The following is a 24,296-nucleotide window of genomic DNA, read 5'->3' on the forward strand; positions in this document are numbered from 1 at the left end:
GCAGATTACTAGGTACCCCACACCCCCAGCACCCCAAAAGGTAGAGACTGTGAGAGGGCTCAGGAATCTGCTATTCACAGGTTCTTCTGCGTGATTTTGATATAATGTCCGGTTTGGGAGATCCTACAGATTGGATAGTTTTACACACCGCTTGCAGCTCTTAGGAGCAAAGATTCTAGTAAATGGAACAGCCATAACAAGAGATTTTGGTGCTGTGGGGTTTTATCAGAGGGCATGTGATGGGTAGTTTATTTCATCATCATCATCATCATCAATTACTATTTTTTTCAGTCTTGTTGAGATATAATTGGCACTATAGCACTGTATAAGGTATACTGCATAATGATTTGATTCATATACATCATGTGTATTATAATAAGCTTAGTGAACACGCATCAACTCATATAGACACAAAACCAAAGACAGAAAAAAAGATGTTTTCCTGTGATGAGAACTCAGGATTTACTCTCTTAACAATTTCCTAGATATAAAGCAGTACTAATTATATTTATCATGTTGTACATTATCATTATATCCCTGGTGCTTATTTATCTTATTACTGGAAGTTTGTACCTTTTGACTCAGTTGTGCCGACTCTTTGTGACCCCTAGGACTGTAACCCGCCAGTCTCCTCTGTCCATGGGATTTCTCTAGCAAGAATACTGGAGTGGGTTGCTGTTTGACTACCTTTCTCCAATTCTCCCTGCCTCTAAGCCTCTGGTGACCACAAATCTCATCTCTTTCTTGAGGAACTTGTTTGTGTGTTTGTTTTGAAGCATAATTGACCTCCGACATTCTGTTGGTTTCTGTTACAAAACACGGTGACTGGTATTTCAGTATTTTGATCATCATCATTACTCTTTCTATTATTTCATGGCTGGCATTATTGTTAGGGAGGGACATGGCAGTGCCCTCTTCTGTTTGTGTCACTAACAGGGCTCTGGCTTGGGGGAGGTGGCAGGGCTCACTTACCTCCCAGCTGGAGCAGAATTGGGAGAGAAAGGAAGGGAGGAATGGGCTGTCCCTGTAGGGACAGGGGACCTTTCTTTCTCTCCCTCCTGGGTGGAGTTTGGCTGGATGGGCTTTGGCACCAGCCTCAGGAGCTGGGAGAGTGTCTTCCCATCCATATTCCTGCCCCACTTTCAGTCTCAGCAGCCTCACCCCTGGGGACTGACCCTTCTCCTCCTCCGGTCCCACTTCCTCCCCAGGCTCCCTCAGTCCTCACCAACCTCATTCCTGAGCCTCACTAATCTGTTTGCCACCCTCTGCTTCCTTGCCTCGCCCTTGCACATGCCATTCTCTCTACCTGGAATGTCACCCCCTTCCCCCACACCGATTCGCATTTCTGGGCTCCTTCAAAATCCAGTTTAAAGCTCACTGACTTCATTTAGGCTATGATCTGCTCAGGTCTTTCCTCTTTGCCATGAGCATTTGAAATAACAGAATCAGAAAACTGCCTCAGACTCAGAAAAGTAGAGATGACTTAGACCCGCTCTCACATTTAATAGATGAGAAACCAGCCTGAGGCCCAGAGAAGTCTTGATTTAGCCAAGATCACACAGTGGTGAGATTTTTAAAATAGTTGGCTGCACAAGAGGCTTTCAAGTATTTTATGTGTTTATTTCCTCAACACAGTGTGAGCAAAATGAGGGCAGAAACTGTGCTTTTGCTTTTATTTTTGTTCTTTATCTGCACTATGGGGTGTGTGTGTGTGTGTGTGTGTGTGTGTGTCTGTGTGTGTCTGTGTGGAGGGGGCAACTATAACATTTCTAAATCTCACAGTGGTACAGACTTCTGCATATATTATTCGTACAATCTCAGACTAGTCCTGTGAGGTAGATAACCAAGGCCTTACTATTTTACAAAGCAGGAAACTGAGACTTAGGAAGGTGTGACCCAGGAAGTTAATGGCAGAACTGGGCCTAGAACTCAAGTTCCGTGGCTCCCAGCGTAGCCCGGGGTCCTGACAGCCACGATGCTCTCCTGGGCTTCTGGCTGGGACCTGGAGTGGCCAAGGGGGTGGCCTCTGCCATCCTCCCCAGTCATTGTGCCTTCCTCACCTTGGGGTGAGGGGGCTTCATCTTTGGCTTCCTGTCCCACTGCTTTCTCCCTGTGTCCCCCTAGGGCATGGTTGGCACATACACACATACACATACATACCCAGAACTGCAGGTGTCTAGGGCAACAGACCACAGGGGAAACCACATCACCTTTGTTGACAATGGAGGGAGGTAGGGGGATGAGGGAGGTAGGAGGACCAGGAAGGAACTTGCTGAGTTTGCTCCACCTGCCTCTGTCCCCACAGTCATTTCACCTCCCAGCTCGGGCTATCTGAACTGGTGGCCATGACCCAGCCTCTTCTTAATTTAACTCTGATCCAGGAGGATGTATGGCTTCTTCTCTCAGATCCTAAAATCCTGAGTGGGAGTCTGCCTAGCTGCACCCCAAAGTCGTACCCCTCCATCCTAGCCAGAACACTTACATAGCTCCTCTGATCCCTCCAGAGCAACGCAACAGACAAAGGTGGGGACCGGGGATGAGACAATATGACTGGGGTTGGTGAGGAAGGAAACTTGGCATCTAGAATGGCATTCCTTGATCAGCGGGGATCTCTAGTAACCAGGCTGCACCGGAGAAGGAGACCTGGCCACAACTTCTGCATTGTTTTGATCTGTTAGAAGAAACTGCACAGGCTCTGAATCAGGCACATTTGCAATTGAATCACTTACTGGTTCTATGCCTGCGTGTGTGCCCAGTCGCTAAGTTGTGTCTGACTCTTTGTCACCCCATGGCCTATTCAGTCCATGGAATTATCTAGGTCAGAATACTGGAGTGGGTAGCCTTTCCTTTCTCCAGGGGATCTTCCCAACCCAGGGATCGAACCCAGGTCTTCCGCATTGTAGGCAGATTCTTTACCACTGAGCCATGTGGGAAGCTCTGGCCTTGGACAAAACACTTTGTCTTACTGAGCTTTAGTTCGTTAACTAAAACAGTGGGGATAATACTGAGGTATAAGTGAAAGGGCCTTGAACAGCATGTGATACAAAGGAGCCTCTCGATAAATCCTAATTACCCTCCCTCTCCTTCCTTCCACTTGTTATATCTGGCTCCATGAAACACTTTATTTGAAGATGGGGATCTATCTCCCCTATTTATATTTCTAGTCCAAACCCTAGGCATTGGCATCTGATTCCAGGTTGAGAAACTGGAATCCAAGGCCCAACCCACCCAAGGAAGTGGCTGTCCCTCTGAGATCTACCCAAGCCAGGGATGAACACTTTCTGATTGGCCTTGTGGAGAGTGTGGGGGAAGTGTGGGTTAGGGGAGGGATTGTGGCTTCAGCTACCACATCTAGAAAGCTGGGTCAAGAGTGGTCTCAGAGGCCTGAGGTTTAGACCAGATGACTCCAGATGGAGCTTTAAACCCTGGCACAAGGTGGGCACCCAATAACATTTGTTGAATAGATGAATACCCTCCTCAATTTCCAGTTGTGTAACTTTGGTCAGGTTTCTCAGCCTTTATGAGCCGTCATCCGTACGTAATCACAAGCATAACAAGGATTACTGTTATGAATAAAATGATCTAATATTTGCCAGGGGGATGGCATAGGGCTGCTACACGGTAAACAGTAAAAGGTAGCTAAGCGAGGGAAGGAAAGAAGGGAAAGAGAATGTCAGGTAGCCCCAGAGCCCCAAAGAAAGCAGAAGGCAGTGCCCTCAGCCTTTGTATGGCCAGAGCCTCAAGGAAGATACCAAGGAGCCAAGGCAGGTTCTATGAGACTCATCTCTTCTGCAGAGCGCTTAACTGAGCGGTCTATGCAAAAACAAAACAAAACAAAGCTCTCCACATGGTAACCAGGGTAGAGAAGAAAAAGGTAGCCTGCACTTTTCTGCCTCAGGTCTCTTTTCTGGAGACTCCCTAACACACCTCAGCAAGGGAGGTGTGACTTAGAAACTGGATTAAGATTGGACCATGAGATGCAGGTGGGGTGGTGGTAAGTAAAGGGGCAAGATAAGAAGGGGCACAGTCCAGCTTCTGGATGTAGGACTCACCTGCTCTCTTTCTCTCTGCCTTGACTTCAGGTAGGGAATTCTGGTGTGTGTAGAAAGCCATGTGTGGAGTACCGAGGGGACAGGTAGGGGTTGAGAGGAGATAAACTTTGTGCACAAATCTCTTAGAACTCAGTGATTAGATCAAAAAGAACAAGAAAACTCACAAACAAATACATGAATGATGCACATGGTAGAAATGAGCAAACAAATGCCTGATTTCAGTCCAGAAATAGCTACAGGAGTCCTGGGGGGGTATCAGGAGGGAGCATTGTGAGGCTAAAGGAGACAGACACCAGGGGAGAGGCTGAGCGTCTGAAGCAACCAAGCGATTTTTCTGGAGGCTGTGGATATGGAGGCCGTGGGCACAGAGAGGGATTTGGTTTGGAAGCAAGGACTGGGAAAAACACACCTGAGGCGGAAGAACATGTGTCTTTAAGAGTCATGAGAAAAAAGGTATAATTGATGTTGTTCCACTGGGGGATGGTCCTTGAAGTCCATGAATCTGTTTCAATTCCAAAAATGACCCAGAGGGAGTCTGAATTCTGTGGAAGGCGCTCAGCAAGACACTACAAGGAATGCACCCCTGACTAAGGCAGTAGCTGGGCTCAGGGGACGTCCACTCTGGAACATTCTTGCGAAGCAGGAGAGAGCTGAGACAAGTATACAAGTGGGTGAAGGTCAAAGTACAGAGGAAGACTGACAAGATGCTGGAGTGGAGTCCTTCAAGGAGAAGAAAGAATCCCTCTGGCTATGGGAATCAGGGAAAGCCTCCTGGAGAAGTGGGATAGACCTTGAGGATTAGACAGATCTTAGCAGGGGCGGAGGGGGAGGACATTCATTTTTGGAGGGAATGGCATGAGCCAAAGTAGGGGAATGGGACAGCACAAGGACATGAGGGGGACAGCCAGTTGCCCGGTTTGGCTTAAATAATAATAGTAATAACAGCAACTAACATCTAAGTACTTAGTACTAACATCTAAGTACTGAGCACTAAGTACCTCCAGGCCCTGAGCAGAACAGCGGAAGGGGAGGGAAGAGAGAGAGGTGTGTGTGGCGCCATGCTGTAGGAGGCCTTCATGCTGGGAAAGGGGTCTGTGAGGATAAGTGAACAAGTGCAAAGCGGTTAGATCTGTCTGCTTTGTGAGCGCTGGGACCACAAAACGGCCTGAGGTAGGAAGCAGGAGCAACAGGTGGTGGGACCTGAGCCAGGTTTGCAGGAACAGGGTAGCTATGGTCAGATGTTGGACCTCAGCATGGCCAAGCTCTCCTAGGCCACTGGGACTCTTGCTTCTAATCTGACATGTCTCTGGCTCAGCGTCAATTTCTTCTTTTTCTGTAGCATCGTGGGGCTCCAGGCTTCCCAGGATTGAGGGAAGCAGGATGGAGTCAAAGGGAAGCTGCCCTCTGCCTTCCAGGGGTGAGCCCCCCACCATCGGGGAGAGACCAGCGCTTCCTGTAGACTTCTCCACTTCGACGGAGCCGGTGTGTCTCTGACCCAGCAGACTGCCAGAGGCACAGGGCTGACAGACCAGGCCGGGAAGCACAATGGGGAGGTCCTCAGCCCCTGACCCCTGACCCCTGACCCTGACCTTCTAGTCTTGCTAACAGGGAGCCCGGCAGGGAGGGCTGCTGTGCAAAGCCAGCCCGGAGCTGAGTTTATTAGCTGAGGGAGGGCTGGAGGCGGCTACATTCCGACTCACAGACTGGAACATTTCTATGATCCGCTGTAATGCACTGGGAGACACTGGGCACATTGCTGAAGTTTGACTCATAGGGACCGGGAGGGGTAAAGTAGAGGAGGGGAGGGTGGTGGGGGGAGAGGAATGGGAGGAAGAGAGGAAGAGGAGAGGAGGGAAGGAAATCCCTTGAGAAATTTCTTTAAAAAAAGAAAACTTTCAAAATCGGCACCACCCCACCCCCTTTTTCTTTTAATAGGAACAGGCTGGACCCTTCTATTCCCCTCAGCAGGCATGGGGGGGCATGGCAGAGGGGGAGGGCTGGGCAGTGATTCAAATCAGATCCTGGAACTTTCCTCAGGCACGTTGTGCTTGGGGCGGGGTCGGGGGTGTCCGTCTGGGATTCCTCGCCGGGACCGGTGACTCCACGCGCGTCCCGCGGCCTCCCGCCCCTCCCCGTGTAACTGCTGGCTGGTGGGCCGTGCATGCTTGTGCCTTTGAGCGCGGGGGTCCCTCCCTGCGGCGTGTCTGTGTAGACGACTCTGCCCCGGGCCAACATGGATGTTTGCTTGCGGCCCCGGTCGCCCGCGAGGGTGCGTGCGCTCAGGTATCTGGGTTTCCGGGAATTGTGCGCGGGTCGCTGCGCCGCGCGGCGGCCGGGACTTGGGCTGCAGCGCGGCGGCAGCGCGCGGGTCGGGGCCGCGTCCCCCGCGTTCCGGGTTCGGCGCTGCCTCCCCGCGATCTGGCCGCGCGGGGTGTCCGCCCGCCCGTCCGCCAGCCCGGGCGCCGCGCCGTGTCTGCCGGGTGGTGCGTCCCCGGGCCGCGAGCGCCTGCCCCCTCCCTCCCCTCCCCCTTGGCCCGCTCTCAGACTCAGATAAAGCATTTCCTTCCATTGTCATCCTACCCTGCCGGCCGGGCTGCCAGGGCCCTCCCCCTCCCGGCCCCCTCCCTTCCTCTCGCCGTCTCACAGTCGCTCCGCAGCCTCCGGCGACCGGGGGGGATGTGAGGCCGGCGCCCCAGCCCCCCGCCCCGCCATGAGCCCCCCGCTCTGAGGGCCCCGGCCCCTGGATGCACAGCCCCGGCGCTGGTGAGTACTGGGCTGCCGCCCCCCGTCCGCCCCGCCCTGCGCGCGGCACCCAGCGCCGCCCGCCCGGGCTTGGGCTTGGGCTTGGGCTCCGGCTCCCGCGCGGGGCTCCGGGCGGCCCCGCGGGCCCAGCCCGGCGTGCGCCCCCGCGATCGTGCCCGCGTCGCCCGGCTCCGCGGGGCTCCGGCAGGCTCCCGGCCCGGGCTGGTTCCGGGGCCGGAGGGTTAAGGGCCTCCTGCGGGGCGCCCACATCCGCCCGCCCCGGGGCAGCGACAGGCCCGAGGGAGGGAGTTGGAGGCCCCGGGCCGCCGGTGCGCGGGCCCGGCGTCCCATCACCCCCATTCACGGGGAGGACTGAACGGGGGACCCTGGAGGGAGGGACGGCCGCCGCGGCCCCGGGAGGGGGCGGTGCTCCCGGGCGGAAGGTTTGGAAGCGCTGGGCAAAGGGCAGGACCCGTTGAGTTGGGGCCACAATCTGAGCCCCGAATATCAGCGCCCCCAGCCCGCGGACCCCGGTTGGACTTTTCCGACCCCTCCGCTGGGGAAAGTGATCCCTATGAGGGAGGGTCTCTGACAGCAACGCCCCCCGCCCGCCGCCCCCCCAACCCTGCTCACCCATCTGGGTGAAGAGACACCTGTGCTCAAGTGAGCTGTGGAGGTGCTGGCGGGGCGCGGGAAGATGGGGACCGCAGGCTGTGTCCTGAGCGGTGGGGGACAGGATGTGTGCCCCCCAAACCTGGGGTCTGATGGTCCTGGGGAGTGAGAGCAGGCGGCAAATCCGGCAGCTGGGCTGAGCTCTGATTCTGGGCCTGTGAACTAAGAGAGACCCGTGGGACTTGCAGGCCAACCAGCACCCCCACCCCCATTTCCTTCTCTCCTGCTGCCCAAGCTACCCTTTCAGATCTGACCTGGCCAGCCACTGGGGCTCCTCCCACCCAGTCCAGGCCATTCCTTGTCCCTGCTGGCCGTCTTGCATACCCCAGAGGCCTCCCCCTGCGTCTGGACGGGGCCTGTCCTGCTGCTGCCCATCCCTCCCCACACCCTCACTCAGCATCTGCTTGAGGCCCAGCTCTGCCTGCCAGTTTCAGTGGCCCTGCTGGGGACTCAGCATCTGGATTTATCATCCTATTCCCTGGACATGCATTTGGGTCGATGAGGACTTTCCTCAAGACCCCTGCCCGAGCCACTGTGACTCAGTTTCCGTGCTCCCTAACAGTGGCCCATTTCTCCCCTGTAGGACCCCATAGGTCAGGTCCTCCGAGTGGCTTGGGCAGCCATACACTCCTTTCCTCATACCAACTCCCTTGGAAGCTCCTTCTCCAGGCTCTGCAAGACCATTTGCAGAGCTCATTGCTCAGCATCTCAACCTCCCTGCTTTCTTCTCTCTGTCCCCTCTACCCACTGAACTAAGAAGTAATGTTCCTCTTCCGTGGAGTCACTGCTGGGGAAACAAAGGCACAAAGCAGTCTCGCTGTGCTGCTCCCAGTGAACCTGAACTGGAACGAGGTCCGGGATGCGCTGGGACTCTTCCTCGGCCTTTAGTCCCATGATGTTCCTGGGCCCCGCCAAGGCCAGGCTCAGAGCTGCTTCTTGGTATTACGCCTGGAATGGCTCCGGGGCAGTGTTCTCCTGAGGTCTCTGTGTTCCTTAGCCTGAGCCCAGGAGTGGGTGTCTCTGGCCACCAAGTCTTAAGCTGTTATCCTGTGGCTGGGAAGGTTGCATTCAGGTCTTGCACTGACCATTCCAAGAATCTAAACTGGTCACTCTACTTTGACACTGAAGCTCAGTTTCCCCATCAATAAAATGACCACAGAGGAGGAGAGGCTGACAATAGGAGATGGACTGGTGGTGTCCAGGATGGGGGCTGTTATGGCCCCCATTTCCTTCAGTAATGGTGGACCCCAGCTTTCATTCTTTTCTGGGAATGAGAGTTGGAACTTTCTTTTCCACCATCCTCTCCTCAATCTGGATAGAAAGCCCTTGGAAATTAGAATCTCATGTGTGATGTGTGTGAGGAACGGGTACCCTCCTGGGGCTGCAGGCGTCTGTGCCCAAGGCAGAACCCCCACCACCTCTTTGCCTTCCTTCTCCTGGCCTTTCATTTTAAGAGCTGGTAATTTTGAAGTTGTCAGGGGTCCGAGAGAAGATAAGCTAAGGTAAGGCCCGGGGTCACCCAGCCAGGGAATGGCAGGCCAGGTGGGGCCAGGACCAGACCTGCTAACTCTGCCAGTGCCCATGGCCTTCTCCTCCCCGGCCTGGCTCAGGTCCCGCGCATGCCCTCGTCATGCCTTGGCCTGACCTGTCCTTAGGCAGACCTGAGACCGGGGCCTGTGGTGGGGTGAGGGGTACTGCTGGAAGCAGGGCCAGGGTGAGGCCTGGGAGCTGGCATCTGTCTTTCCAAGGCTCTGGGACTGTCGTTTCTGTGTTGGATTTGTTCACTAGATGGGGCACTTCCTCTGGGGCAGGAAGCTTTGATTTCCTGTGGTGGGGGCGCTGGTAGGATTAGGAGTGGGGGACTCAGCTCTGGGCCATCCCTGATGTTGTTTGGAACCAAAAGGAGCAGAGCTTTCTGCATAAGGCAGGGGAGGCAGGAAGGAGAGCTTCGGTGAGGAGGCCCCGGGTAAGGCCAGAGAAGGAGGCCAAGAGGGCAATGAGATGGGGAGGCGGGGCGGCGGTGGGCAACACAGCAGGAAGCCTGGTCAGCAGGTGACCCTGCCGGGTATTGTGTTTCCCTGTGATATTTCCCCCTGTTTCTGTGGCAACCTTCCCAGGGGGACCCAGGCCTTGGAACTGCAGGAAAGTGCCCCCAGACAGCCCTTTCCTTAGTGGTCTGAGTATTAGGAGGAGTCCTTAAATCTGGCCACCTCCCTTACCATTTTGGCTCCTAGGGACCAGAGCTTGGGAATCTAGGCAAGTAAGTGAGCATTGGGGGTGGGAGCTGGGTGGCTGGGCTGGGTGGAGCCCCTTTTGCACCTCCTGGTGGGGGAAGCAGAAGAGACGTTTTTGCTGGACTTTTGGGGTAGGGGACTCTGTGCCTCTCATCCCATCTCTCCACATCCCATCTCTCCACTGTCCTCCAGCTCTCCCCCTGTGAAAGGGAACTGGACATCATGCTGCCTGGGGCAAAGGGTGAGGGGGGAGTGGCAGAGGCAGGAGAGATGTTGTCATCAGCAGAGCATAGCTCCTTTGGTCCTGCACCACTTCCCAGAGGCCGAATAAATTCAGGATAGTGTCTGTTTCGTGTGGATCAACACGTGATGGGTGTGTATGCACACTGAGTGAGTGGTGGGGGTCTGCACGTGTGCCCCTAGGCTTGTATGTAGAGGTGGTGATTCCATGGCAATTTGCAGTCCATGCGGTGGCTCTTTGTTGGGTGTCTGGGGAACATGCACACATGTAGTATGAATGTGCGTGGTCTCTAGAGTTGTGCACCTTTGCACTCTTGGCTCTGCATGGGGTGGATGGATGTGTTTGGAGGGGATGTATGCCTGTGCAGGAATGGCTTGCTTTTTTTTTTTTTTTGAAGTCCAGGTATTTGCTGGAAAGCATGCTCATCTCTCTTCAAATGCTGGTTCCCAGGCCACTTGCTTTAGAGTTCAGGGCACTTGGAACTGCAGGAAAGTGCCCCCAGACAACGCTTTCCTTAGTGGTCTGAGTATTAGGAGGAGTCCTTAAATCTGACACCTCCCTTCCCATTTTGGCTTCCAAGACATTTCCAATTCCAGGTACATTTCAATACCTGGGGATGTATTCAAAATAAAGATCCTCAGGCCCCCTTCCAGACTCAGAATCTGCAGGGGTGGGGCCTGGGAGTCTGGATTTTGACACGTGCTTCAGGTGATCTGGTGGCAAGCCGTGTTTGAGGACTGCTGATCTGGGCCAGCCTTTTCAGTTTTTCCTTTGAGGAAACTGAGACCCGCAGAAGGTATGTGGTTTGTCCAAGGACACAAGGATAGTAAGACAAGAACCAGGGCACAATCCAAGCCTTTCAACACCAGTCCAGGACTCAGCCATGCGTCCTCTGGGTGTGCAACTGTGTACATGTCCACACTCAGCGTGACACCGTGGATCCAGACGGAACTGGAGTGGATGCTCACTGGCCTTGACCTTTTCCCTGGGGTCCCGGGCTTCCTGACCTTGCTTTTCCTTTTACATCCTGCTTCCTTCTCCCTGGGGAAATCCTGGACCTGTGGCTCATCAATCCTAAAAGTGACGTTGGCAACCAGAAGGCCCCCTTTGCTGTGCTAAGCATTCAGCTATTTATTTACTCACGGGGTGCTTACTGAGCCTTGCTGTATGCCAGGTCCCGGGCACAGATACACAGTGATCTCATAGGCAGGACGTCTGACCTCAGGGAACTTCCACTCTAGTGGCAGAGACGGTAAGACAAGTAAGCAAGTCAAGAAATGAGTAGATACATTTAGTTACCCATTGTGATGAACCCTAAGAAGGAAATGAACCGGGCGCAGCAAGAGAGAATAACAAGGGGGACTTCCTTAGACAGGGAGGCCAGGGGAGGTCTGCCCGAGAAGCGAAATGGATGCCTGCGCTCACCTCCCCAGGCTGGAAGTGAGCCCTCGGAGCTTCTGAGCCATGCTTGGCAACCACCTGGATCCAGGTGAGGGACCTAGGCTGAGGATTAGAGCCCGAGGGCCAGCCTTTGGTCTGGTGCAGAAGACATCAGGGTCTCGGCTCCTCAGGCAATCCACAGAGGCTGATGAAAGGGGAGAAGAGGAGGGGGAGCTGGACAGGGCTGACCTCAGGCTGCTTCAGCGCTCGGGGGAGCAGCCTCTTTCCCTCCCAGGGGCTGAGTCCAGGGCCCCGTGGATGAGTTGGGTGCCGGGGAGGTGGCAGCAAAGTGCCACCCCTTTCCTGACCCTCCTGCTTCACCTTCCTCCCTCCTCATTCCCTTCCTCCCCCTCTCGCCACCCTGTAACTCCTGTGCCAAGTCCCTCCCTTCTTGGTCTAGCCTGGCTGCCTCTGTGGCCACTGGGATCTATTTACCTGGTTCAGGAGTCACCGAGGAGACAGGGGGATCCTACGTAGAGAGGACTTGGGCCCTGGAAGAGAGGACACACCAGAAAAAAGGACGGGCCGGGGCCTGTGTGAGGACGGAGCAAAGTGAGGGCTGAGGCTGGCCGAGTAGGGCCTGGGGCAGGAGAGAGAGAGGAGGAGACCTTGGGCTGGGCGCCGCAGAGCCTCTCCTGGGCCCTTGGAATCTGCTCCTCAAACCGGGAGAGATTCTGTGCATGGGGCGGGGTTGGGAGGCATTGGTGGGGGCCGCAGAAGACAGCTAGAAGGCCGGGCCCCTCTGGTCCCCCTGCAGGCCTGCCCCTTCGGCCCCTTCTCAGAAGGTTACCTTTCACATCAGCCAGCAGCCTTCAGACCCTCTCGCCTCCAGCCTCTTCTGGTAGGTTTTCCTGGGGGCCCCCAGAGCTGTGGGCTGCAGGATGGTCCAGCCCTCTCCCCAGAGAGCTGTGTGTCAGAGGAGCCCTCATGCAAAAGAAGAGGCCTCCAACCACCCTCCTGGAGTCCTTCCACCCTGGGCCTCCTTTAGGCTTCTGGTGCACTCACTCCCTGGACTCCTGTGTCTCCCCGGCCTTCCGCCCAGGAGGGGGAGAGGACGGCTCATGAGGAGGGCCCTGGGCTAAACTCACCATCCCCACCCCGTCACCAGCCACTTCCTTTTTTCCCCATGTTGCCTGCAGGGATTGGAAATCCTGGTGGGCTGAGACCTTGGGCCTTCAGGGAGAGCCTGGCACCCTGGAGAGAGTGAGGGGGACCCCTTCAGGAGTCCAGCTCAGCTCCCTCACCCCCAGGAGGCCAGCTCTGGCTCCTGCAGTCTCCCCCCACCTGCCCCCCCAGCCCTTGAAGTCCCATTTCTCCCTCCCCCGCTGCCAGGATGACAGGGAGAAGCAGGGGAGGCTGGGAGTCACAGGTTCGGAAAGAGTCGGGGTGGGGGAATTCGGCGACTGGGGCGACAGGGCTGTAACTGTGTTGTTTTGCTTGCCCCACAAACCTGCACGGGCATCCGCTACGCCCAGGGGCGTTCAGGTTGTGGAACTGCTCTCAGAATGACAGGCTGGTGGCACCCGGTTGGGGCGGGGGGGCGGGGTGGGGTGAAGGGGGGAGCCCCAGGCAAGGGGGAGCTGGAGGGTTAAAAATAGCAACAGCCGGGTTTCGGTTAGCAAATGTGGAGGCGGGGAGCTGGAGGCGGGGCAGGCGGCAGGCCGTGTTTGCCCGCAGCTCAGGGCTGTGTTTCCCCTGGGTCCCAGGAGTGAGTCACGGTGGAGCTGAGGAGGCGCGCTGGCACAGCCCCCCACCCCCGCCCCACTGGGCGAGGGGCTGGGCCCTGACTTCTGCTCCAGGGCACTGGAAGGACGGCTTCTCCATTCCAGGCCTTCAGAGTCCTCTAGTGTGGTAGTGGGGAAGAAACTATTCTCAGACCAGAGACCTGGGTTTGAATCCCAGTCGAATAGGCTGAGGAACCTTGTGCAAGGCTGCCAACGACTCTGACACCTGATTTCCTAATCTTTCAAGTGGGGATTTACTCGTATGTGCCTGTCAACCCTCAGCAGATTCAAATGCACCCTGGGAATGTGAGTGATCACCTTCTCTCTCCTGGGCCCATCGCAGAGCTTGCAGAAGGGCCCTCCAGTGAGGTCACAGGGAGGAAGGTGGTAGCGTCCCTATTCTCCTCCTGCAAAAAACCGAGTGTAGCTCTTCTCTGTGCCTCGGTTTCCTCATCTCTGTGATATGAAAGTAATAATTGCTTCAAGCTCCTTGAGTTGCTCTCAAGATTCAAGTAAGTAAGACTAGCACTGTGCCCAGTATGAGGTCAGTGCACAGAGAACATCATCACCATCATTGATGTTATTGTTCATATTTTTGAAGGTCAGGGATAGGGAATGTTAAAGACATGAAGAACAGAAACTGGGCTCAGCCCCAGTTCACAGAAAAATCAGGCCAAATTCACAGATTCCTCCACCCATAAGGGCCTGGAACAGCAGGAGTCTGTAGCCAGAAGTCACAGGGTGGACCCCTTCTCTCTTTCACTCCCTCACCCCCGCCTCTCCCAGTGAGGCAGGATGCAAGGGACCCTAGGACCTCGCTGCCAGCTGGCACAGGGAAGGTCTGGGATGGGACTGGCCCCGATGGCCCTGCTGTGCAGTAAGTACCTTGCCAGCATCTGCCGGGGTGACCTTTATTTTAGCCCCTCCCTGGCAACTTTTAAAAGGAGCATGAGGCAGGGGAAGGATGAGAAGGTCAGTGATGTCAGCAGTCTCTATTCCCAGCACAGCGGCCCTGGAAGAGGCAGGAGGCATTTCTTTCAGGAAATGATCATTATTCAGGCTGCAGGCATCCATTAAGTCAGTCCTGACTTGGTGCCCAGGCCCGTGCTCGGCCTTCTGTGTGCTTCAGGGAGAGGCCGAGGATCCTGGGCTGTAGATGATGCAGAACCCCCGAGGATATGGGGTCCAAGAATAGGAGGAATCAGTGAGAGCCCTGTGTCCTAGTTCTCACGGGACCCAGAGCTTACATGCCCATTGGCAGTGCCATCTTGATCGTGCAGGGCTGTATATATACATATCAATTCTGTTTCATTGTTACAGAGGCAGTTCATGCACCTCGTAGACAGTCAGACAACACAGAGGAGCAAAGGTGAAGGAGTAAGAAACAGCCAGGCCCAGCAATGGGAGATCGCTGCCACGGTCCCTCTGAGCACCTTTCCATCTCCTGACTTGCCTTCCTGTGTTGTGCATTTTACCAAAACAAGACCACACAGTGTATGCCATTTTTTCAGTCAGTGATCTCTACCTTCCACCACAGTAAATTTTCATCTCATCAAATCCCCAGTTGGCTAGAAATTTTCCAAGACAGCTGGTTGGCCCAAATCAGTACCCAGTACCATGCATCTGGCATTTGAATTCCCTGAGAGCTGTGCATGCACCCTAGCTGGATCTGTGGTCTAGAGACACCCCAGCCGAGCAAGCCTGAAGGGCAGCCCTGGCCGCAAAAGGGAATTGTGTCACCTGGAGAATCTACCCGCCACCTTCCAAAAATAACAGGCGAAATGAGTGGGATTCCGGGGCTTAGCTGGGATGGGGATCTGGTATTTAACTGTCATGAATATTAATGTGGCATCCTGTGAGTGCCAGCATTCATAGCTTGTTACTATTCATGGACTCATATCCATGATGCCCCAGGCCATGGAGCAGGCCAGGGTCTCCACCGTGATCTCTGTCTCTCTCCAGACGTCCAGGTCTAGGGGTGCTGATGGCTGTTTGCTTGTGTTCCTAGCCCCTCAGGAGCCTGCCCTGAGGATCGTGGCAGTTTAGTTGCTAAGTCATGTCCGACTCTTGTGACCCCATAGACTAGCCTGCCAGGCTCCTCTGTCCATAGGATTTTCCAGGCAAAAATACTGGAATGGGTTGCCATTCTCTTCTCCAGAGGATTTTCCCAACCCAAGGATCAAACCTAGGTCTCCTGCACTGTAAGCAGATTCTTTACCACTGAGCTACCAGGGAAGCCCTGAGGATGGGGGCTCTCTTTTGCACGCGGGGCCCCCTCCACTCCTGCCCATGGCCTGCCGGAGTGTGTAAGGCCTGGGCAAGAGAGGGAGAGAGAAGAGAGCATCTTCTCCCTGGGGATTCACTCCCGAGTAGCCGCTCCGTGGGTGTCTTGCTTGGGTTATGTAACCTGCATTTTAGACAGGGCCTGACGGTTTCCAGAGTGCCTTCACACAGCGTTCGTCCTCTGAGGCAGCCTTGGGGGTTTGCTTGTTTAGTTATATGCGCGCGGCTGGGGGCAGCTTACAGGAAATGATAAAATGGTAACAAGTACATTTAAAAAGCAGGGAAAATGAAGAGGATGAAAAAGGAAGTAAAGATGGAATTGGGGAGTGCCTCTTGGAGGCCTCTTGGAGGCATAGGCAGAGATGGTCCTGTCTTTATTTTTGTTGTCTTCTGGATGGAGTGCCGGCATTGTGGGAACACGTGAGTCACGCCCAGGCCTTCCGATGCTGGGACCACACTCTGTCCAGTGACCCCCAGGTGGCCTCACCTCACCTCAGTGGGTGGGGCTCATTATACACACCAGTGTAGGGATTATGAGCTTAGATTCTGGAGTCCCAGAAGCTCCACTTACTGTCTGTGTGACCTTGGCGAGTTTCGTAACCTCTCTGAGCCTCAGTTACCTCCTTTGTAATTTGAGGATGGTAGCAGTGTTGACCTTATAGGGTGCTTGTGAGGACCGAATGAGAGAGTACAAGTTAGATACTTAGCACAGTACCAGCACCCAGTAAGCATTCAGTACATGGTTGTTGATCCTTACTAACATTACTAATTACTGGTAATAATAAAATAATAATGATTGATATTAATATAACACAAGCTTTTCCCTGGCAGTCTCTGGAGTGGGCTGAGTGGCCTCGTGGATGGCACCAGTGAGCAGAGCCAGAAAGGCATAGCTGAGAGAGAGAACCGGTGGGAGGCAGAAGTGGGGTGCAGAGGGAGGCAGGGTCTAGCCAAGGAGGACCCAGGAGCTGGGGGACCAGTGAGGGCAAGGGAGTGAACACAGACCTCAGAGGGGAGAAAGGAGCAGCCCTGAGACAGCCCCAGGGCGGTGACCGTGCTTCCTGTTGGGGCAAGCGCTGGCCCTTGAGAAAGACTGGCTGGGGCTGGCGGCTAAGAGGGAGCAGCTGGTCTCAGTGGGGCACCAGGGGGTGGGGGAGGGGAAGAGACAAAGGCAGAAGCTTGACAGAAACTCAGCTCTTCTCCCCGAATTACAGATGGGGGCCCCATCTCGACTGCTCAGGTTGTTTTGCTTGTAATAGGAAAGACAGATGGTGGGCAGACATCGTGGTGAACTTCCTATTTCAGGGCTTGGTGCTCCTGGAGCAGAGGGCTGAGGGTAAGTGGCAACTTTGGTTTCTGAGGCCTTTTGGGACCTGAGAAAGCTTAGGGCAGTCTGGACGAGGGGGCCTGGCCTGGGACTGGGGGGAGCCTGCTGCTGAGATGCCACACACCCTGAGCAAGTGGTTCTACCCTCCCCGTCCCACAGAGAATAGCCAGGGGAGACTGAGCAGTGGCCCCGAGGCCCCGGGAGCTGCGGGGTTTGGAGAGACTCCCATTTTCCCTTGCCAGAGGGCAGTGAGATGCCCCAGAGAGCGCCAGTCCCAGGAACCACCAACCCCTCAGGACTCAGAAAGGCCCAGCTCCCCTGCCTCATGGTGGTCTCCATCCGCCAGGAGAGGCCACAGAAGGGACTGGACCCCAGGGCAGGGACAAGAAGCCAGAGAGGACGCCTTCCCACCCCCAGGGAGCTCAAGCTGCTGCTGCCATGGTTACATCTGCTTCCTGTTTGATTCATCTCAAACAGCAGAAAGGGGGGTGCCCGCTCCCAGCGCAGGCCACCGCTGCGTGGGGCTGTTTACAACAGCCGCATGTGGGATTCCCAGAAAGAGACTCCAAACCGGACATCCTGCGGCTGCAAAATACCCAGGTGTCAAGAGCTAAAAATAGCTGCCCCAGGGCCCCAGGCGCGGGGAAAGGGGCATGCTTGCTGCGGAGGCGGAGGTGGAGGGCCGGCCTTGCGGCCCTCACATCCAGCCTCCTGCCTGCCGCATAGCTGCGGAGCCTTCGAGCTTGGGCCCCCCGCCTCGGCCTGACTGGAGGCCTTTGTCTGGGCAGGCCCGCGTCCCCAGCCGCTCACCTGGGAGCCTCCACCCCAGGCCCGCCAGCCTTCCTGCCTGCCTGGTGGAGCTTGCTTTGAGACGCTAATGAGAAAGCCTCAGAGGCCCTTGGGAGCATCTAAGGAAGGGACAAAGGAGGATGCCGGAGAGCCTGAAGATGAAGGCGGTGCTCGTCCAAGTTCCCGCCTTGTCAGTTGCCAGCCCCTGTTCCCACCTATAGTCCGAAATCATCGCTTGGCATGGCATCTGCAGAGTCAGCAGTTGGTATTTATCTGTGATCTGGGAGGACTGTCTTCACCGGGGCCTAGAGATGAGACAGGCAGTTTCCGCCCTCTAACCTGCAGCAGGACTGGAGTCTGCCGCTGGTTCAGGTTTCCTGGGAGCTGTGTGATTTTTATCTTTCCCTGTGCCCAGCCAGGTCCTGCATTCGCTGTCCACCCACTAGCCTGTAGAGTCGAGGTGCTGGGGAAAAGCAGCCACGAGTGTTGCTTAAGAACATGGATTCTGGAGCCCATTTGTCTGGCTGAAGTCCCAGCTTAGCCACTTCCCTGTTATGTGCCTCCAGATGAGTTATTTAATACTGCTGGGCCTCAGTTGACTAATCTATATAATAGGGATAAAAATAGTAACCACCACATAGGTTTGTCATCAGGGTCAGATGAACTAGCAAACACAGGGCACATAGTAAATGGCTAGTTTACAAAAGTTCAGATGGAGAAGAAAGAGAAGAGTTGGGAGAGTCAGGAGATAAGGGACTGGACAGGAACGCATCTGGGAGCAAGTGGACTGAGAGACGAGGGGAGAACGCAGATGGGACCAGACGATGAGATGCTTATGCCAGAGGGCGGCTGCAGGTGAGTTCAGGGGCAAACAGGATGAATCACGACCCTAGCGGGGAGTACCCGCCATGTGCCCTGTGCTTCACGTGCAGCGTCGCTCATCTCAAATGACCTCTTTCTGGTCCATATTCTTACTGTTGAATTTCGGAGGCACAGCCAAGCCTTGCCCAAGCTGCAGCGTGTCCCTGGCTGTCCCTGCCAGTCACTGAGGGAGTCGGAGTGTGAACACCGGACTATCTAACCTCAAAGCCAACGTCCTCCATGCTGCGGACCCTTACTTCTCTCACTTCGTGGGGCCGGAGTTCCCATCCAGCTTGCAGCGCACTGGGTTCTGGATAAATCTGAGTAATAAGCAGCTTGGTGCCAAGATCATGAGCAATAGAATTAGTAAGTAGCAAGAGAATTTCTGGAAGAGGGACATAAGAAACTGTTAAATGGAATTGAGTCTAAGGAAGTCCTAGGGAGTTGGATGAGTGAGAAACTTCTAGTTTCATACTTTGGGGGGCTCTTTGAAATGTTTTTAGTGTCTACAAGTCATATACTTTTAAATTTTTAAAAAATCCTGGGCTGTCTGGAGTTGAAACTCCTGAAAGTAAAAGTCAGGTTTTATCACTTTTCCACTCCTTCGAGCCCAAGACCAGTGCCCTCATCGAGAGGTAATTAGAACCTGCTTTTGGGATCGACTTCTTGGGTTCTCCTCCCCGCACTGGTCTGGCCTGGTTGTACCGCTGACCCGCTGGGTGACTGTGATCTAGCCCTCCCTCCCCTCTCTCTTTCCCTTCTCTGGGAAGTGAGAGTGTTGCCTGCACAATCTCTGAAGCCTCATCAGCTCCTAACATAACACTACACAGTCCTCACTCTGTCAGTTGGGCAACTGTGACGTTCTCTCTTCTGTTTATTGATTCTTGGACCTTCGTGGCCATTTCACTCCCAGCTTTGTCTTCTCTGCCAGCCCCCTGCGGAGTCAAGCTTTGTCTGGCGAGGCAGACCTGAGCTGAGGGGGCTGCGGGAGGGAGAAGGGGAGAGTCAGCCCTGGACCCAGGGCTTCGCCTCGTGCCTGCAGGGCAGGGGTCTGGCTGCTCCTCCTTTTTCAACTCCTCAGGAGACCAGGGAGGGGGACACAGCTTTGACAAAGACACGGAAAGCATTCAGAGGGGGCTTGTGGATGGCCATGCTCCCTCCCCTGACATAAGACTGGCAGCACCGGGGAGAGCAGGTGGCCAGGCCGAGCTCAGGTTTCCAGTCACATCTGCTGGGCAGGTGAGGACCAAGGGGAAACAAGGGAGGAGCGGGAGGCCAGCTTGTACAGGTGCTCGGGGACGGGGGAGCTGCATTTGTGTCTACCCTGGAGGTGGCTGAGGGCCAGGGCGGACCCACTGGGGCAGAATTTCTGGGTAAGATCAGGTGTCCAGTTGGGGAAGGTGACTTGATGGAAACTTCAGCACCTGGTAAACCGTCTCTTCAGCCTGACTGCAGTTGCCTCCAAAGAAGGTAGGAATAGAGAGTGACCAGAATTCCAGAAATGAAAGCTGTCCACGCAGGCCGGGAGCAGTGTGGGAAAGGGCCAGATCTATGCTGTGTTTTCCATCTCTTGGGTCCATTCACTCCTGATTGTATTTCACACGTGAAAGTGTCAGTCGCTCAGTCGTGTCCAATGCTTTGTGACCCCGTGGACTGTGGCCCGCCAAGCTCCTCTGTCTATGGAATTCTCCAGGCAAGAATACTGGAGTGGGTAGCCATTTCCTTCTCCAGGGGACCTTCCTGACCTAGGGATCGAACCCCAGTCTCCTGGATTACAGGCAGATTCTTTACTGTCTGAGCCACTAGGGAAGCCCACATTTCACTCCTGATTGCACCCAAATTAGTGATAATAGCACTATGAGAGGGGCTGATGAGAAGGGCCCCCAAATTCATCCCCAAGTCTGAGATGCCAGATGGTTACTTTGTGGTTTCAGGTCAGCCGCTGACCGGGTGCCTTTTCTTCTCTCTGGGACACAGGAGAGCTGCTCCCTAACAATTATCTCGGTTGCTCTGGGCACTTCTGAACCCCTGGTCTCTCAGCATGGACCCAGGGGCTTGAGAGAAGCAGAGCTCTTTCCAGGCATTGCTTCTAAAATCCACCCCTGTTGGTAGGCAAAACACGCACACACACACCCAGCTTTCCTAAACAGAGTATACATCATATCATCATCACAGAATGTCTCTTCTGAGCCCTGTAACAAACACTTCGGAGTTCAGGGCCATTAGTTTTGTCCCCTCCAGAGGGTGCATGGTGTCCAGAACCCGTGGTTACAGGGGAATGGGGTGCAGAGAAGCTGGCTGTGCCCCCACAGTGCATGCTGCTGGCCAGCCCTCAGGCAAGGACCAAGGGCTGAAGGAGACAGTTCCCAGCAGCAGGGACTGGAGGCACAGGACCCTATGGTCTCTGGACGTGCAGCTGGGAGCCTAGTTTTGAAGCCTGTCTCAGAGAACGAGGTCCTGAGAGAGCCCCGGGGTGGGGGGCTATCCCATTCTGGGGATAGGAGGCTGCCTCCTGCACTCCTGTTCCTTGAGGCTCACAAACCTTGAGAGATACTCATGCCGTGTCCTAGGCACGGGGTCAGGAGAGTGTCATGTGTTCGAGTCACCAGTTTCTAACAGTCTGCCATGTGCCCAGCAAGGTATTAGGTCATAGCTCACCAGTGGCACTGTAGAGACCCCGATTACGGAAGTGTCGAGGTGGTGGGTACCAAGTGGATGCTTGGGGAGGTGAGGAATGGGGGGTCAGGGGGAGCTTCCTGCGGAGATGGGCTCCGGCTGGACTTGAGAGGATAGGCCGCATTTGAATAGGTGGAGTGACATTTCCCTACCAAATGTCATCCGGGCACGGGGCACTAGTATCTGGGGGCAGTTGGTGGGAGTCTCTTTCTCTGTGCCCAGAGGCGCCCCTCCCCGACAGGCACCTGCTTGCAGGGACTTCTACTTGTCCAGCTTTTGAAAGATGACTGAGGCTGCCCTTAGGCCACAGAGCAGTGCCTGCCAGCTGACCTTCAGAAAAACACCCCTTCTGCCCCAAATCTGGTCTGAGGAGGGCTTCTGTATGTCCTCCACTTGCCCCTCCAGGAGGCCTCTGGTCTCCAGCTCCGTCCCCTCTGCCCTGAGCTGGACAGCAGGAGGGCAGAGTGGCCTCAGGACTCAGCTTTCCCCACCCCAGCCAGCCCCTGGGCTCCCATAGGCCTCTCTGCTGCTGACTGCCCTACCGTGGGATTCCATGGGCTCTGAACTGGATGGAGGTGGGGTTGGGGATCCTGAGCTGGACCGAGGAGTCTGGGAGAGGTGGCCACTTCCAGAAGGAAAGACTTCTTCTTTCAGGTTATCCGTGAAACAGAGGCTGAGCGATTCCCTTCTCTGGGGGCACAGAGGCTGCAAGACCCAGGATGGGGCAGTAGGAAGAGGGGGTTCCTCTTATGGGGTCCTCGAGCTGTGCATTCCAGATCCACCCCTTCGCAGCTCCCAGCAGATCTGACCTGACCTCCAGGCCATGACCTAATCCCTCCCCAACTGTGGAGGGGGGCCCAGCTCCCTTTTCAGTCCTGCTCTCCCTTCCCCTTGTTTCCCTCCAGGCGTCCTTAGGGCAGTCTCACCAGCCTGCTGTCCGCCTCACCCCTCAGCCCTCTCCTTCCCCTTCCAACTCTGGGAGCCTGCTTCGGCTGCCCAGAGAAGGCTGGGCACCTCAGGGAAGCCTGACACTGCTGGGTAAATGAACCACCTGAGTTTCCTGTCCAGGACTGAGCTCCAGTAGAGCGAGATATCTCAGCCACTTGATAGATCAGATGAGGAAGATGGAGCTGGGGATCACTCTTAAGCGGCATGGGAGTTCGAGGAAAGGAATGGGGTGGGATCTTGACTTTCTGGCTAGCTTCCGGTGGAGGTGCCAGGTTTTGGCATGCTCGGGCTGGAGTGGGGCCTCCTGGACAGGCAGGCAGCCTGCCTGGCTTAGACCTCTTTCCTCTCCCTCCCCTGCCCTTCCTCTCCTGGCAGCTGATTCACTCCATCTCTCTTCTCTGTACAGATGGGACCCAGGTGAGCCCGGCTGCCCCCTGCTCCAGCCCACCCATCATAGGTAAGAGTATGCCGTAGGGGGAGTGTGGTGGGGAATAGAAGATGAGGCTGGAAAGGACAAAGGAGGGTGAGGAGCTGAAAAGGACAGAAGGTGGTTCAGCAGGGTGGCTGGAGGATGGGCCAGAGAGTTGGGAGACTGGGGTTCTGGGGGACAGGGCAAAGTTGGGGTTTTGTGGGGAAGAGGTGAGGGTGGGGGATAAGAGAGGCAATTCTGGATCCAGGCGGGCCCCAGAGCTGGGAAGCACAACAGGAAAAGGAAAGGCAGGATGCTCTCCTTGTCTGCGCTGGGGCAGCGAAACAGGAAGGCAAGTAGGAAGCTAATATTTATGCTCAGGTCCCTGCCTTGGGGCCTCTGGGGAGGGGGTGCATTCTTGTTTGTTGGCTCTGTGGTCCTCACGCTGGCCCTGCGGGGTGGGCACAGCAGCCCTTGCAGGATGGGAAGATGCCTTGTGGCACTTGGGTGGAGGTCGAGGACCCCCCTCCGTGATCCTCTCAGCGTTCCACACCCCCCCTGCTGTCAGGCTGTGTTGGGCGGGGAGGGGGTGGATGCCCATGGTTTAGGATGTACCCATGGTTGGGCGGGGGGTTGGGGAGGCTGGACGGACTGAGGGCTGCTTTGTCCTTCATTTCAACCAGATCCACTGAGGGCCTTCTGGGTGCAGGTTCCACACCTGACACCCAGCCTAGGGCAGCGAGAAAGGAAGGGCATGTCCTCTTTGCGCCAGTCCTAGCTGTCGAAAGCTTGCAGACCTGGGGAGATGAGACACACAGATAAAAAGAGAAATAATGGTAGAATGTAGTATGTGATCTGTGTGAAAGGAGGCAGCAGCTGGTTAAGGAATTCATCCATCCATTCAAGAAACATTGAGTTCACCACCTACTGTCATATAGTCCTCCTGGCTGTGTGATTTTCTAAACATTGAAAGACAGAAATTGGAAAAAGAAGCATGAATGAACTCCATCTCTATTCCAGGGCACAGAGGACATAGGGATTTATTTATTGATTCAGACAGTATTTGCTGAGTGCCTGTCATGTGCTAGGTCCTGGTTCTAGGTGCTGGGATAGTGAGCCATAGGGAGAACCAAGTCCCTGCCCTTGGAGCTTAGCTCAGATTTGGTACCTGCCTCGCTGGTGGTTTCAGGGGACAGAACCACCAGCATGATGGAAATCCAGAGGAGGGCTGGACACGGGACCCTGGGCTGGCTTCAGGAAAGGGGAAAGACTCCAGCAAGGCTTGGAAGTCTGGCAAGATCTAGAAAAGTGGAATTGAGGGGTGAAGACAGCACCAGCGGGGGGACTTTGTGAGCAAAAGCTCAGAGGACGGAAGGTACATGGTTTGTGATGAGACATGGGCTGCACATGAGCTGATGGCTTAGATAGAGGGTCCGTGTTCAGATGTGGGAGACAAGGTGGGGAGAGACCAGCTTAGCACCAGATTGTGGAGACCCTCAAATGCTAATTCACCCTGAGAGGGGTTCCCAGGGTTGAAGGCAGACCCCCTCCCACCTTTCCAGCAGCCTGTGCTCTGGAGGCTGAGGCAGTGAGGGAGAGAGGAATGGGCTGCTCCCAGTCTGTGCGGCCAAAGCTGCTGGCCGCAAGTCCAGGGGGCCTGCCCTGAGGACCCTCGTGCATCACTGAGGGAGTCCCCCCAGGAAGCCAGGACACCTGCCATGAGAGGACTGAGACCTTTCCTGGGGCAGCAGCGCAGTGGCATCAGAAGCCCAAACTCAACCCAGAATGAGACTTTGGGGTCCCTGAGTGGAGGCATGAGCAAGAAGTGGGGACATCAAAGTGGTGCATTGCCTGCTGTTGTCAGTATCTGGGTGCCCAGCCACCCACTCTGGTCTCTT

At 55.3% G+C, this 24,296-nt stretch overlaps 1 protein-coding gene and 1 long non-coding RNA gene across 10 annotated transcripts in view; one reads left to right on the plus strand and one right to left on the minus strand.

Moving 5' to 3' along the window:
• Positions 1–1,728: 1,728 nt before the first annotated feature.
• On the minus strand, positions 1,729–12,145 carry LOC133247478 (uncharacterized). The gene is made up of 4 exons (XR_009736393.1): positions 11,817–12,145; positions 11,085–11,526; positions 7,428–7,628; positions 1,729–2,684 (listed from the first exon to the last, which is right to left on the minus strand). It is a non-coding gene; the product is annotated as an uncharacterized LOC133247478 (long non-coding RNA).
• HDAC7 (histone deacetylase 7) overlaps positions 6,018–24,296 on the plus strand; it is a 36,781-nt gene continuing 18,502 nt past the window's right edge. For 3 of the 9 annotated variants that reach the window (XR_009736390.1, XM_061416329.1, XM_061416330.1), the window contains exons 1-2: positions 6,018–6,321; positions 22,396–22,446. Coding sequence is in view for 7 of the 9 variants with exons in the window: in XM_061416329.1 (XP_061272313.1) it covers positions 6,033–6,321; positions 22,396–22,446 (340 nt within the window). In the remaining 2 variants the exon portion in view is untranslated. Of the gene's footprint in view, positions 6,336–6,599; positions 6,816–12,144; positions 12,223–14,425; positions 14,475–16,743; positions 18,360–22,395; positions 22,447–24,296 lie in introns of those variants that run through there. The other 6 variants (XM_061416332.1, XM_061416331.1, XM_061416336.1 and 3 more) reach the window with 6 other exon arrangements.

This window comes from Bos javanicus, chromosome 5 (assembly GCF_032452875.1).
Source record: "Bos javanicus breed banteng chromosome 5, ARS-OSU_banteng_1.0, whole genome shotgun sequence".
Taxonomy (NCBI): Eukaryota; Metazoa; Chordata; class Mammalia; order Artiodactyla; family Bovidae; genus Bos; species Bos javanicus.